Source organism: Cetorhinus maximus, chromosome 3 (assembly GCF_964194155.1).
Source record: "Cetorhinus maximus chromosome 3, sCetMax3.hap1.1, whole genome shotgun sequence".
Taxonomy (NCBI): domain Eukaryota; kingdom Metazoa; phylum Chordata; class Chondrichthyes; order Lamniformes; family Cetorhinidae; genus Cetorhinus; species Cetorhinus maximus.
The window spans coordinates 76,213,992-76,226,921 of NC_135881.1; the positions used below are offsets into that span (position 1 = coordinate 76,213,992).

General features: G+C 41.2%; 1 protein-coding gene across 7 annotated transcripts in view; it reads right to left on the minus strand.

The window, feature by feature from the left end:
- Nucleotides 1–12,930, minus strand: part of tpk1 (thiamin pyrophosphokinase 1) — a 369,053-nt gene that overhangs the window by 294,300 nt on the left and 61,823 nt on the right. For 3 of the 7 annotated variants that reach the window (XM_078538592.1, XM_078538593.1, XM_078538590.1), the window contains one exon: nucleotides 10,796–10,880. The exons of the other annotated variants lie outside the window; for them this stretch is intronic. In XM_078538592.1, coding sequence (XP_078394718.1) covers nucleotides 10,796–10,847 — 52 coding nt within the window. In that variant the 5' untranslated portion in view covers nucleotides 10,848–10,880. Of the gene's footprint in view, nucleotides 1–10,795; nucleotides 10,881–12,930 lie in introns of those variants that run through there. 7 annotated transcript variants of the gene reach the window in all.

Genomic DNA, 12,930 nt, shown 5'->3' on the forward strand with positions numbered 1-12,930 from the left:
CGATGGATGCCCTTGCGAATGGAAAGTTGTCTCAAGTGGTGTTCCACAGGGCTCAGTGTTGGGACCCTTGCTGTTTGTGTTGTATATTAACGATTTGGACGTGAACGTGGGGGGCACGATTGGGAAATTTGCCGATGACACAAAGATTGGCCGAGTAGTGGATAGTGCAGAGGATAGCCATAATCTCCAAAACGATATAGATGGGTTGGTGGAGTGGGCGGTAAAGTGGCAGATGGATTTTAACATAGAGAAGTGTGAGGTCATACATTTAGGGAGGTCAAACAGTTACAGGGATTACACAATAAATGGGAATATACTAAGAGGGGTAGATGAAGTGAGAGATCTTGGCGTACAAGTACACAGGTTCTTGAAGGCAGCAGTTCAAGTAGACAAGGTTGTAAAGAAGGCATATGGAATGCTCACCTTCATTGGCAGAGGTATAGAATATAAAAGTAAGGATATAATGTTGGAATTGTATAAAACACTGGTGAGGCCACAACTGGAGTATTGTGTGCAGTTCTGGTCACCACATTACAGGAAGGACATACTAGCTCTGGAGAGAGTGCAGAGGTGGTTTACAAGAATGTTGCCAGGGTTAAAAAAGTGTAGTTATGAGGAGAGATTGGACAGGTTGGAAGATAAAAGCAAAAAACTGCGGATGCTGGAAATCCAAAACAAAAACAAAGATACCTGGAAAAACTCAGCAGGTCTGGCAGAATCTGCAGAGAGGGACACAGTTAACGTTTCGAGTCTGAATGACCCCTCAACAGAACTGTTCTATTGGATAGGTTGGGGTTGTTTTCCTTAGAACAAAGAAAGCTGAGAGGTGACTTGATTGAGGTGTACAAAATTATGAGGGGAATAGATAGAGTGGACAGGATAAAATTGTTCCGTTGGTGGAGAATTCTAGAACCAGGGGACATAAATTCAAGATAAGTGGCAGAAGGTGTAGGGGGGACATGAGGAGGAACTTTTTTACACAGAGGGTCATGGGTGTCTAGAATTCACTGCCCAAGTTGGTGGTGGTGCAGAAACTTTAAACTCTTTTAAAAAGTACCTGGATCTGCACCTAAAGTGCTATGAGCTGCAGGGCTATGGGCTGGGTGCAGGAAGGTGGGATTAGAAAGGGCACCTGGGTGTCCTCAGGCTGGCATGGACAAGATGGGCCGAATGGCATCCTTCTGTGCTGTAACTTTTCTATGGTTCTATGGATGGAGTGGATTTCTTGAAATGTGTACAGGGGAACTTTTTAGGTCAATATGTAGAGCGCCCAACAAGGGACGGCGCAGCGCTGGACCTAATTCTGAGGAATGGAGCCGGAAAGGTGGCTGAGGTGGTGGTGGGGGAGCATTTTAGTGAAAGCGACCACAACATGGTACAATTTAAGCTTGTTATGGACAAAGAAATAGACAAGTTGCAAAAAAATGTTTTGGATTGGGGGAGAGTGGATTTTAGTAAAATAAGGCAGGATCTGGCCAAGGTAGACTGGGAACAGCTACTTGTGGGGAAATCTACAGAAGAGCAGTGGGAGGCGTTCAAAAAGGAAATGGGGAGGTTACAGGCTCAACATGTTCCCTCTAGGGTGTTAGTAAGGAGTAACAAGCCCAGAGAACCATGGATGACCAGAGATATTCAGGATACCATGAGAAGGAAAAGAGAGGCCTTTAGCAGGTACAAGGGGAGCAAATCAGTGGAGGCATTAGTGGAGTACAGCAAGTGCAGGGTGGAGCTTAAGAAAGCAATTAGGAGAGCAAAGAGGGGATATGAGAAAGCTCTGGCTGGTAAAAGTAGGGAAAACCCCAAGATATGTTATAAGTATATCAATGGGAAGAGGATAACCAGGGAAAGATTAGGGCCCATTAGGGACCAAGGGGGCAATCTGTGGGTGGAGCCAGAGGACATCGGTAGAGTGTTCAACGAATGCTTCACTTCCGTCTCCACCCAAGAGAATGAGGATGAAGGTATGGAACTCGGGGACACAGACTGCGAGGTTCTTGAGCAAATTGATATCGGGAGTGACAAGGTATTGGAGGTGTTGGCAGGCTTAATAGCGGACAAATTTCCAGGTCTGGATGATTTGTGTCTCAGACTGCTGAGGGGGGCAAGGGAGCAGATCGCAGGGGCCCTGACCCAAATTTTTAATTCGGCTCTGGCCACGGGGGAGGTGCCAGAGGAGTGGAGAACAGCTAATGTGGTTCCGAAATTTAAGAAGGGTTGTAGAGATAAGCCAGGGAACTACAGGCCAGTGAGTCTCACGTCAGTGGTCGGGAAACTATTGGAGAAAATTCTGAAGGAAAGAATCTATCTCCACTTGGAGAGACAAGGCTTGATCAGGGATAGTCAGCATGGCTTTGTCAGAGGGAGGTCATGCCTAACAAATTTGATTGAATTTTTTGACGAGGTGACAGGTGTGTAGATGAGGGTAGTGCAATTGATGTAGTTTATATGGAATTCAGCAAAGCCTTTGACAAGGTCCCACATGGGAGACTTATAAAGAAGGCACATGCACATGGGATACAGGATATTTTGAAAGGTGGATTCAAAATTGGCTTAGTTGTTGGAGGCAGAGGGTGATGACAGAAGGATGCTTTAGTGACTGTAAGCCAGTGTCCAGTGGCGTACCACAGGGATCTGTGCTGGGTCCCCTATTATTCGGCATTTATATAAACGACGTAGATGATTATGTGGGGGGGAGAATTAGTAAGTTTGCTGATGGCACAAAGATTGGCCGGGTGGTTAACAATGAGGTTGAGTGTCTTGGGCTACAGGAAGATATAGACGAGATGGTCAAATGGGCAGATAAGCGGCAGATGGAATTTAACCCTGAAAAGTGTGAGGCGATACACTTTGGAAGAAGTAATTTGACAAGGAAGTATTCCATGAATGGCATGACACTTGGAAGCACTGAGGAACAAAGGGACCTTGGCATGTGTGTCCATAGATCTCTGAAGGCGGAATGGCATGTTAGTGGGGTGGTGAAAAAAGCATATGGGACACTTGCCTTTATCAATCAAGGCATAGATTACAAAAGTAGGGAGGTCATGTTGAAGTTGTATAGAACCTTGGTGAGGCCACAGCTGGAGTATTGTGTGCAGTTCTGGTCGCCACATTATAGGAAGGATGTGATTGCACTGGAGGGGGTGCAGAGGAGATTCACCAGGATGTTGCCTGGGATGAAACATTTAAGTTATGAAGAGAGGTTGGATAGACTTGGGTTGTTTTCGTTGGAGCAGAGAAGACTGAGGGGTGACCTGATCGAGGTGTACAAGATTATGAGGGGCATGGACAGGGTGGATAGGGAGCAGTTGTTCCCCTTAGTTGAAGGGTCAGCGACGAGGGGGCACAAGTTGAAGGTGAGGGGCAGGAGGTTTAGGGGAGATGTGAGGTAAAACTTTTTTACCCAAAGGGTGGTGACGGTCTGGAATGCGCTGCCTGGGAGGGTGGTGGAGGCAGGTTCCCTCACATCTTTTAAAAAGTACCTGGATGAGCACTTGGCACATCATAACATTCAAGGCTATGGGCCAAGTGCCAGTAAATGGAATTAGGTAGGTAGGTCAGGTGTTTCTCACGTGTCGGTGCAGACTCGATGGGCCAAAGGGCCTCTTCTGCACCATGTAATTCTGTGAAATCCCCAAATTTATCACTGCCAGGTAAGTCTTCACCAAGGCAACAATAACCCACTAAGCAGAACTTTTCAGTCGGCGTGTGGGGGCGGGCCCAACACGCTGATGCATAAAATGACGCGAGATGACGTCAGGCGTACGTCCCAATGTCATCGCACAGTCCCGCACCTGCCGAAATGTAAACAACCTATCAAGGCCATTAACATAGTAATTATTGTGCTTATTAACATTGCCCGCCCAACCTTAAGGTTTTCGGGCAGGCGAAAAGCCCAAGCTTTATTCTTCACATTTTTTAGGAGACCTCATCCAAGAGTGGGATGAGGTTTCCTAAAGCTTTTATTAAATAAATTAAAACATTTTCATAAATATAAAAATGTCCTTTCTCATGTGACAGTCACATGAGGGGACATGTTTAAATAAATCTTTAAACCTCTTATTTAATTTTTTGAATATCCATTCAATCTCCCCGAGGCACGGAGCTGCCTCAGGGAGACTGAAGAGCTCTTTCGCACGTATGCACGAAAGACTGCTGGCCCCGACTTTCCCTCCTCCACCCACCTGCACAGTTAGCACCCACTGAGCCTGCCCGCCATTTGAAAAATTCTGCCCATTGATTTTAAACAGACACCAGGCAAAGCACATTTGACCTTATGAATTCAAAATGAGGTTCCTTGCAGACACAGTTGTAGGCTCACAGGCTGGTTAAATCTTCATTGCCTCTGATTTACACACACAAACTCCTTTCTGTTTACACCTAACTTCCCCTTTGAATATAAATTTTCCATTGTATTCTAGGCTGTTAATGTCACACCTTCTAACAATAACATTTTCATCCCACTAATTTTATTAGTAATATAAACACATTGCTTAGCATCTCCCAGCTAGGTGCAAGATTTTACCCATTCTTTTGAATAGTTTATGCAACAAATGCAAATTTACACTTTACCTTCTACATTCATCTAATTAACATCTCAAAACTACTATACATCAAAGCACTCAGACTAACTGGCTTTAATCCAATTAAGACATAATTAAGACTACAATTCCAATTTAACAATAATTTCCAATAACATTACAGACATTAATCGCTCTTCATGACAGGCCAGAGGGCATAATCTCAGAGTAGGGGGTCACCCATTTAAAACAGAGATGAGGAGGAATTTCTTCTCTCAGAGGGTAGTGAATCTGTGGAATTCTTTACTGCAGCGGGCTGTGAGGGCTGGGTCATTAAGTATATTCAAGGCTGAGATAATCAGATTTTTAATCAGTCAGGGAATCAAGGGTTATAGGGAAAAGGCAGGAAAGTGGAGTTGAGGATTATCAGATCAGCCATGATCTCATTGAATGGTGGAGCAGATTCGATGGGCCGAATGGCCTACTTCTGCTCCTATGTCTTATGTTCTTATGCACGTTGAGAAGCCTGGCAGAAGTTAAAACAGGCAGTTTTAGTACACTGATATTTTTGGGTGGCTAGATATATTTTTCTTATTCTTTACATATTACTCACCTTTATCTTTTTTTAAATTTTTTCATGGGTTGTGGGTGTCACTGGTTACATCAGCATTAATGGCCCATCCCTAATTGCTCTTGAGAAGGTGGTGGTGAGCCCCTTTCTTGAACTGCTGCAGTCCATGCAGTTCCTTCTTATGACTGCTTTCTTGTTGACAACAGCAGAGTACAATTATTCAGTCATCGACAGCCCCGTTATCTTGCCCAAATTGCCATTTCTTTTCTTGAGGTACATTTCAACATGCATTATCATGCCCAAAGGAGAACCAGCTAAACCAAGCACATTCTACACTCAACTTCCACATGTTATTCCAGCAGAGATGATTTGCTTATGATCAGGAGTGGGAATCTGACTCCTGCATAGAGCAAAACACCGTGGTCCCACCACTGCTGACATTAACTTATTCAACCAAAGATAAGGCATGAATCTGGGATGTTCCTGGTCTAGCATTCGAAATACAACATCATCCAGTGAAACATCAGAACAGCTCTCCAAATTTCCGAAATTATTTGAATTGGTTCAGTTCAGACCTATTGAACTCATTCAAATACAACCACGTTAAAATAAAGGAAGAATTATGTTTATATAGCAGTTTTCATAACCTGAATATGTCCCAAAATGCTTTACAGCAATGAACAATATTTTTTTGTTATGATACAGAGCGTGGTATTTTCCAGGCTGTCCAAATCCCAAAGGGAAATTTGGCCAAGCTGTCATAACGATTTTGCCATTTGTATTTATTACGCGAAGGTTTGTGCACTGAAGTCAGAATTAATGAGTCCTTTACCACCTTTAGAGATTGTAAAAATTAAATTAAAACATTTATTAACAAAAGGAAAGAAAACTTAAATATACATGACCACAGTTCCACAGTTACATTTAGTTTTATAATGGTTCTCACAAGATTTCTACTTAACTAAACTCCCAAATCAAGGCAACAGTCCGAATAGATTCTTAGGCCTGAATTTTTCAGGCAGTGGGCGGGCTCCACGCTGCCATTTTACACGGGCCAGCCAATTAAAGCCCGCCCAGTGTAAGACATGAGCGGTAGCACTCAAAGCGTTACTTGTGCGGGCGGAGGGAGGAGGGAGAGTCAGGGCCAGCACTTTTTTGTGTATGCGCACAAAAGAGCGCTTCAATCTCCCTGAGGCATGGAGCTGCCTCAGGGAGATTGAAGGGCTTTTGAAATTATTAAATAAAATATTCAGAAATGTATTTAAACATGTCCTCTCATGTGACTATGTCACATGAGATGGGACATGTTTTTATATTTATGAAAAAAAATTCATTTATTTAATAAAAGCTTTAGGAAACCTCATCCCGCTCGTGGATGAAGTTTCCTAAAAAACGGGAAGGTCGCTTGGCCTTTTCGCCTGCCTGCAAACCTTAAGGTTGGACAGGCAGCGTTTATAATTAGCTTAATTAGTTCTTTAATGGCCTTAATAGGCTGTTTACATATCAGCAAATCTGGCACGCGCCTGCCGAACAAAACATCGCCAAACTCAGCACAATGACATCGGGACACACGCCCGACGTTATCGTGCATCGTCTTACGCGCCGGCGTGTCGGGCCCGCCCCCGCACGCCGGCTGAATAATCCTGCCCTTAATCGATAAAACATCCAGCAATATTACCACAAGCATCCACTGTTGCTATAAGGGAGGGATTTCACAGCTTCTTTCTCCCTCTCATTCAACAATGGAATGCCAAGGCTTTTAACAAAACCTTGGTTACTGGAACAGCAAACTTCTGCAGGGTGGCTAGAGTCTTTTTCCCACAAGTCTGTTTCACACAGTACCTTTCAGGATATCACACGACCACTCCCCACACAGCCTTCCACCTTTCTTTAAATATATTTCTTCCCTTTTGATCTGTAAATCCCATTGTTTCAACCTGTCTTTGTAAGTTACATTTCCCAGAATATACAATTCTTTCATGTTGTCATTATGGCCAGCACTTACGGGAAAAATCAACTTAATAACTTTGCCTTATTTATCTTGCGAGTTGTAAACATCTTATCATGTCCCTTTGCAAATCAAACAACCTCTCAACTTATCAAAAAATGCAAATTTCATTCACACTATCTGCTGAGACTTAATCCTAGTTTAGCCATCTCAATTTCAAATGCTTGTTTTACACCCAACCCCTTTTGATGATTCAAACCTTGCAATCTGACTGTCAGTAGTATGCGCAACACACGCACACACATACACACACAGCCGCTCACACGCACAAGCCTGCTTTAAAATATACCGCAGTAATATTAGGAAAGAAAATGATATTTCCTTCACATCTTTTGAAGTGTTGTCATCATTGTAACCTAGGAAATGCAGCAGCTAATTTGTGCACAGGACGGTCCCACATATAACAATTAATCAAATGACCAGCTCATTGGTTTTAGTGATGTTAACTGAGGGGTAAATATTGGCCAAGACACTAGGGATAACTCCCCTGCTGTTCTTTAGAATAGTGACATCGGATCTTTCACGTCCACAAGAGGCATACAGGGCCTCAGTTTAACATTTCATCCGAAAGATAATACCTACAGCAGTGCAGCACTCCCTCAGTACTGCAATGGAGTGTCAGCTTAGATCATAGAATCATAAAATGGTTGCAGCAGAGTAGGAGACCATTCAGCCTGTCATTTCTGTGCCAGCTCTCTACAAGAGCAACTCAACTAGTCCCGCACACCCGGCTTTTCCAAATTTTTCTTTTCAGGTAATTTCCCAATTTTCTTTTGACATCCATGATTGAACCTGCCTCCCCCACAACCTCAGGCAGTGCATTCCAGATCCTAGTCATTTGCTGCATAAATAAGATTTTCCTCATGTCACCCTAGGTCCTTTAGCCATTCATCTTAAATTGGCATCCTCTGGTTCTCAAACCTTCCAATAGGAACAGTTTCTCTCTAACCTCTCGATCCAGATCCCTCATGATTTTGAACAACTCTATCAAATCCCCAACCTTCTATTCTCAAAGGACAACAGCCCCAGCTTCTCCAAACTAACCTTGTGACTAAAGTCCCTCATCCTGTGAACCATTCTTGGAGATCTTTTCTTCACTCTCTCTAATGCCTTCACATCATTCCCAAAGTGTGGTGCCCAGAATTGGGCGCAATACTCCAGTTGAAGCCAAACCAGTGTTTTATTAATGTTCACCATAACCTCCCTGCTTTTGTACTCTATGCCTCTATTCATAATGTCGAGGATTCTGTGTGTCTTATTAACTGCTTTCTCAACATGCCATGCTACCTCCAATGAGTTGTGCACACATAACCCCAGGCCTCTCCGCTTCGGCAACCTTTTAGAATTGTATCCTTTATTTTATATTGCCTCTCCCCTTAGATTTTGTGCTCAAGTATTGGGGAGAGTGTCACCCGCTGATCCAAGATATAAGTGGAGTTGTTACACCAATAACACCTGAAACAAATTAAAATTTGCCAATATTTTTTAAGAGCAATGTTTAGAATTCAAACAAGAATCTGGGGGGATTGACTTCAAAATACAGTATTCATACTTACTGACAAAGTCCAATGCAAAGTTGAGGACATTTTACACATCAGTAGTGGCAGCTAATCTTGAATACAAGGTGTGCAGTATTTCAAGCTGTCTTCATTTAGATCATGCTTAATAAATATTAAAATCCCTACCTAAAATGATAAGTTCCGGTCATTTTACAAATTGATTATCTGGAACAAAAAGGTCTGCGCATAGCTGGAATGTAAAAAAGTAAAAATTCTGCATTATATCTTGTACAGAATACAGAATTTATCTTTTATTGCAATATTTTCACTTCACTGTCTGACACATTAAGATGTGAATGCAGGCAGGATAAAATCAATTACACTAAGTGTCCAGTTATTGTACTTCCAGAAAACATTCAAATAATTTGCACAATGCTTAGCACAAGAGCTGGCATACCAGGCACACCCACACACAGAAAAATCCAATTAAATTGCTATTTCAAAGTTTCAGATAATAAAGATATGCACAAAGGACTTAACAGCATCTGCATCTTGTCAAAATTAATGTTGCCAGATAAATGAAATTTTAAAAAATAGTTTCACCCAAAGAGTAATGGACACTGTCCACTTATATGACACTAGTTTGTGCCATCACAATTTCTCATACAGCAAGCTCTTGATCTAAAATAAACAATGAGACAAAAGATACTGTTTTGCATTTCTAGATAGCCAATTCCTTCAGTGGCACAAGCACATGCATACATAAAATTACAGAGAATTTACAGCAGAGAAACAGGCCATTCGGTCAAACTGGGCTATGCTGGTGTTTATGCTCCATGTGAGTCTCCTCTCATCCTACTTCATCCAACCCTTTTAGCATACCCTTCCATTCCTTGCTCCCTCATATACTTATCTAGCTCCCCCTTAATTACATGTACAGCAGTCACCTCAACCACTCCATGTGGCAGCAAATTCCACATTCTAACCACTCTCTGGGTAATAAATTTCTTATTGGATTTATACCTAGGATTAGATTGCTTACTTGCTCTCGATCAAAATGAATAATTCTCAGCCATTATACATTTTTTCCAACACTCCACATCCTCAATCGGGATATTGCCTCATACATTTATAACACTTCTTTCTGAATATTTCATCCAGACCATAACCACTGCAATTCACCAATTCAGCCTGTCCAAATTCTGGTGTATTCGTAAGGTACAGTAATGAGAAGTTAAACTAGTTCTGACTTAACTGTTTCTAGTGCTCTTTCCAATCTTTCAGTGCTGTGCAAAACTAAAATCAAAGTGAAAATTCTGTTCTGAAATCAAGTCTGGAGTATTTGTTATGATTAGATACATTCAGAAGCGGAAGTATCAACAGAAGCACTTTCACAAGTAATTTCGATGCTGGACATAAAGTACTATCTACATCATAGCCACATGCTATGTATTACAGCGCTTATGTCTTTGAGAGGCCTGTCCAGAACAAAAAACAGAAAAAATGAAAGTAAAACAGGAAGGAACTGATTTGCTAGATAATGAATAGTAAATATAGTGAAAATATAGATAAAGTGCATAAAATTAGTGCTTTTTCCTCCTCAGTATATCCACACATTCTTGCATTTTAACATGAACAGAATATGTAATTCAGGATACTATATTTAATATTTAATTTACATAGTTTAAACTGAAACACCACCACTTGCAAGCTCCCCTCCAAGTCACATACTATCCTGGCTTGGAACTATATCACTGTTCCTCCATCGTCACTGGGTCAAAATCCTCGAACTTCCCCTTTAACAGAACTGTGAGAGTACCTATACAAAATGGACTGCAGTGGTTCAAGAAGGTGCTCAACACATCCCAAGAATTAATTTCTTAAAAAATCACTTGTGTTGCTCTTGCAGGGAGCCGGCGCAGAACAATGATTGCTTTAACAACATGATTTTTTTTATTTGAGTTAAGGCGATCTCAAATACTTATTTGAGGCATAAGATCCCCCACTGATGACCACTTCAAGCATTTATGTAAAACCATTAGTAATAGTTTCCTTTGAGTTCTAAAAAAGCTGGAGTACACATGTTTTGAGTACACGTCTGGAAAGTTGCACCCAACATACCAAGTACAAACATCACATAAATGGCAAATAGCCCAATAAAACATACAGACGCACTGTTTGAGAGTAAAAATAAAAGTACCTGTAGGAAGAAAACAGTCTAGAGGAACAAACATATCATCTGTGGCAGCCATTAATGCAGGCTTTGAAGTTCTGCCTTAGTGAATCTGCAACAAAAGTATTAAAAACAGTGACAACCATATTAAACGATTTTTCAAAAATCTGAATTTCAAGCAGTAATAATCAACCAAACTCAACTTCTGCCAAGTTGGTGACTGATAGCTAAATACTTTTGATCAAACATGACCATACATTAGTTGGTGTTTATGATGCCAATTGTTTTGGTACAGTGGATAGAAAATTCTGAGCTGCTCAAATCCAAGAGGGGAACTTGGAACAGCTGCCACAGCTGTTGGCAATTTGTACTTTATTTCTAGATGCATGCCTTGAATTCAGTAGTAATGAGCCCACCAAGATTTGAGGTTTTTTTACAAAACTAAATTAAATATTTATTAATAGAAAAAAAGATTTTAAGCACATACATAGATCTACAAATTACTACTATAATAACTCTTAAATCTCCTAATTAATCTAGCTCCTAGTTACACCTCCATTAATGCAACAGTAAAACAACATAGATTTCAACAGGCCCAGGCAAAGCACACAATATCCTGGACAGTGATATTCACAATGAATTCTCTTAGCTTCGGTTCCTGTGGACAGCAGCTTGATACATAGAAGCTGGAGGCGTTTCACACTTGTTAGATCTCAGAACGCCTTCTTTCCTTACACATAACCCCATCTCCTATATACATGTTTCTCCCTTTTTAATGTAAATCCCATTGTTCCAATATGTCCTTGCAACTTTACATTTTCCAAAATACAAATCTTCCATAGTACTCATGTTCTTCACTAATCTTTAGGAAAAATAAACACACTGTTTGGCTTACCCTCTGTTGGCTAGGTGTAACACCTTACTATCTCTCTGGATTCACGGCTCTGGATTATCTAAAAATGCAAACATTCCTCACACCTCACATTCTAAAATTTCAGCCATGTCTGTGTATTTAGCAGTTCAAACCTAGCTTCACTTTTGATAACTCAAAAGCTCCAGACTAGCTGTCTGCAATTCAATTAACCAGCCCCCCACACACACATCCACACAGAGAAACTCTTGCAAACCCCACTATTAACCTACCTTTACAATAATATTATGAAAATTATTACATTTTCATGACACCATTACAGCATCACGTATTCAAATATGGTGTATTTGCCATGTATATTCAATGCCAATGCAGATATGACATGAACTATCATCTTTGTGTTGTTACTGAATCAGGTATATTTGAATTTGAATTTGTACGAAGGAATAGTGATGTTTCCACTTCAGCTGAAACTCTACCTATTAATGATTCTGCCAAAAAAATTTTAAGGATGTGCAGAAAAAGCAGGGAATGGAACAACTGGATTATTCTTGGAAAGAACAGTGCAAACTCAATGGGCCAAATGGCCTCCTTTTGTGCTGTACTATATGATTCTAGGAGTTACCCCTACAAATATCTGCTAAGGTGATACAGTCAATTTTGGGACAGGTATTACTGGGATTTTATAGGAGATTTTGGTTACCCACCTGTGCAAAAATGAGTTAATCAGTTAAAAAAAGCATTACCAAAAGACTGCTCTCGCCCCAGGTGACCCAGAAAAGTCTTTTTGCCTAGAGACAACAGCCAATTAATATTTTCTATCAATGATCCTAATCCAAAAGGCTCGTGACAAACAGAGAGCTGTCGCTTATGCATCCAAGTCTATTTCGTATGTGAAGAAACATTAGCCTGCATCCTTTAGGTCATCAAGCATTTTACTTACATAGTGGAACTGGCACAGTTGAACCTACTAACCAAACACATTTCTATACAGCTGTTCTTGGGCAGAAGTCCAAAGCACGTTTCAGTGTTCAACCTTCACTTAGCTCAGTGGACCCTGTTATTGCAAGGAAGAGATATTAGGTGTCCAACATAATCCAGATGCAGTTTCCAAATCCATGGCTGCTACCATCTAATAGGGCAAGAATAGCAAATACATGGGAACACCACCAGCTGGGACTTCACCTCCAAGCCACACAGCATCTTGACTTGGAAATATATTGCCGTTCCTTCACTGCCGCTGGGGCAAAATCTTGGAACTCCCTCCCTAACAGCACTATGGGTATACCTA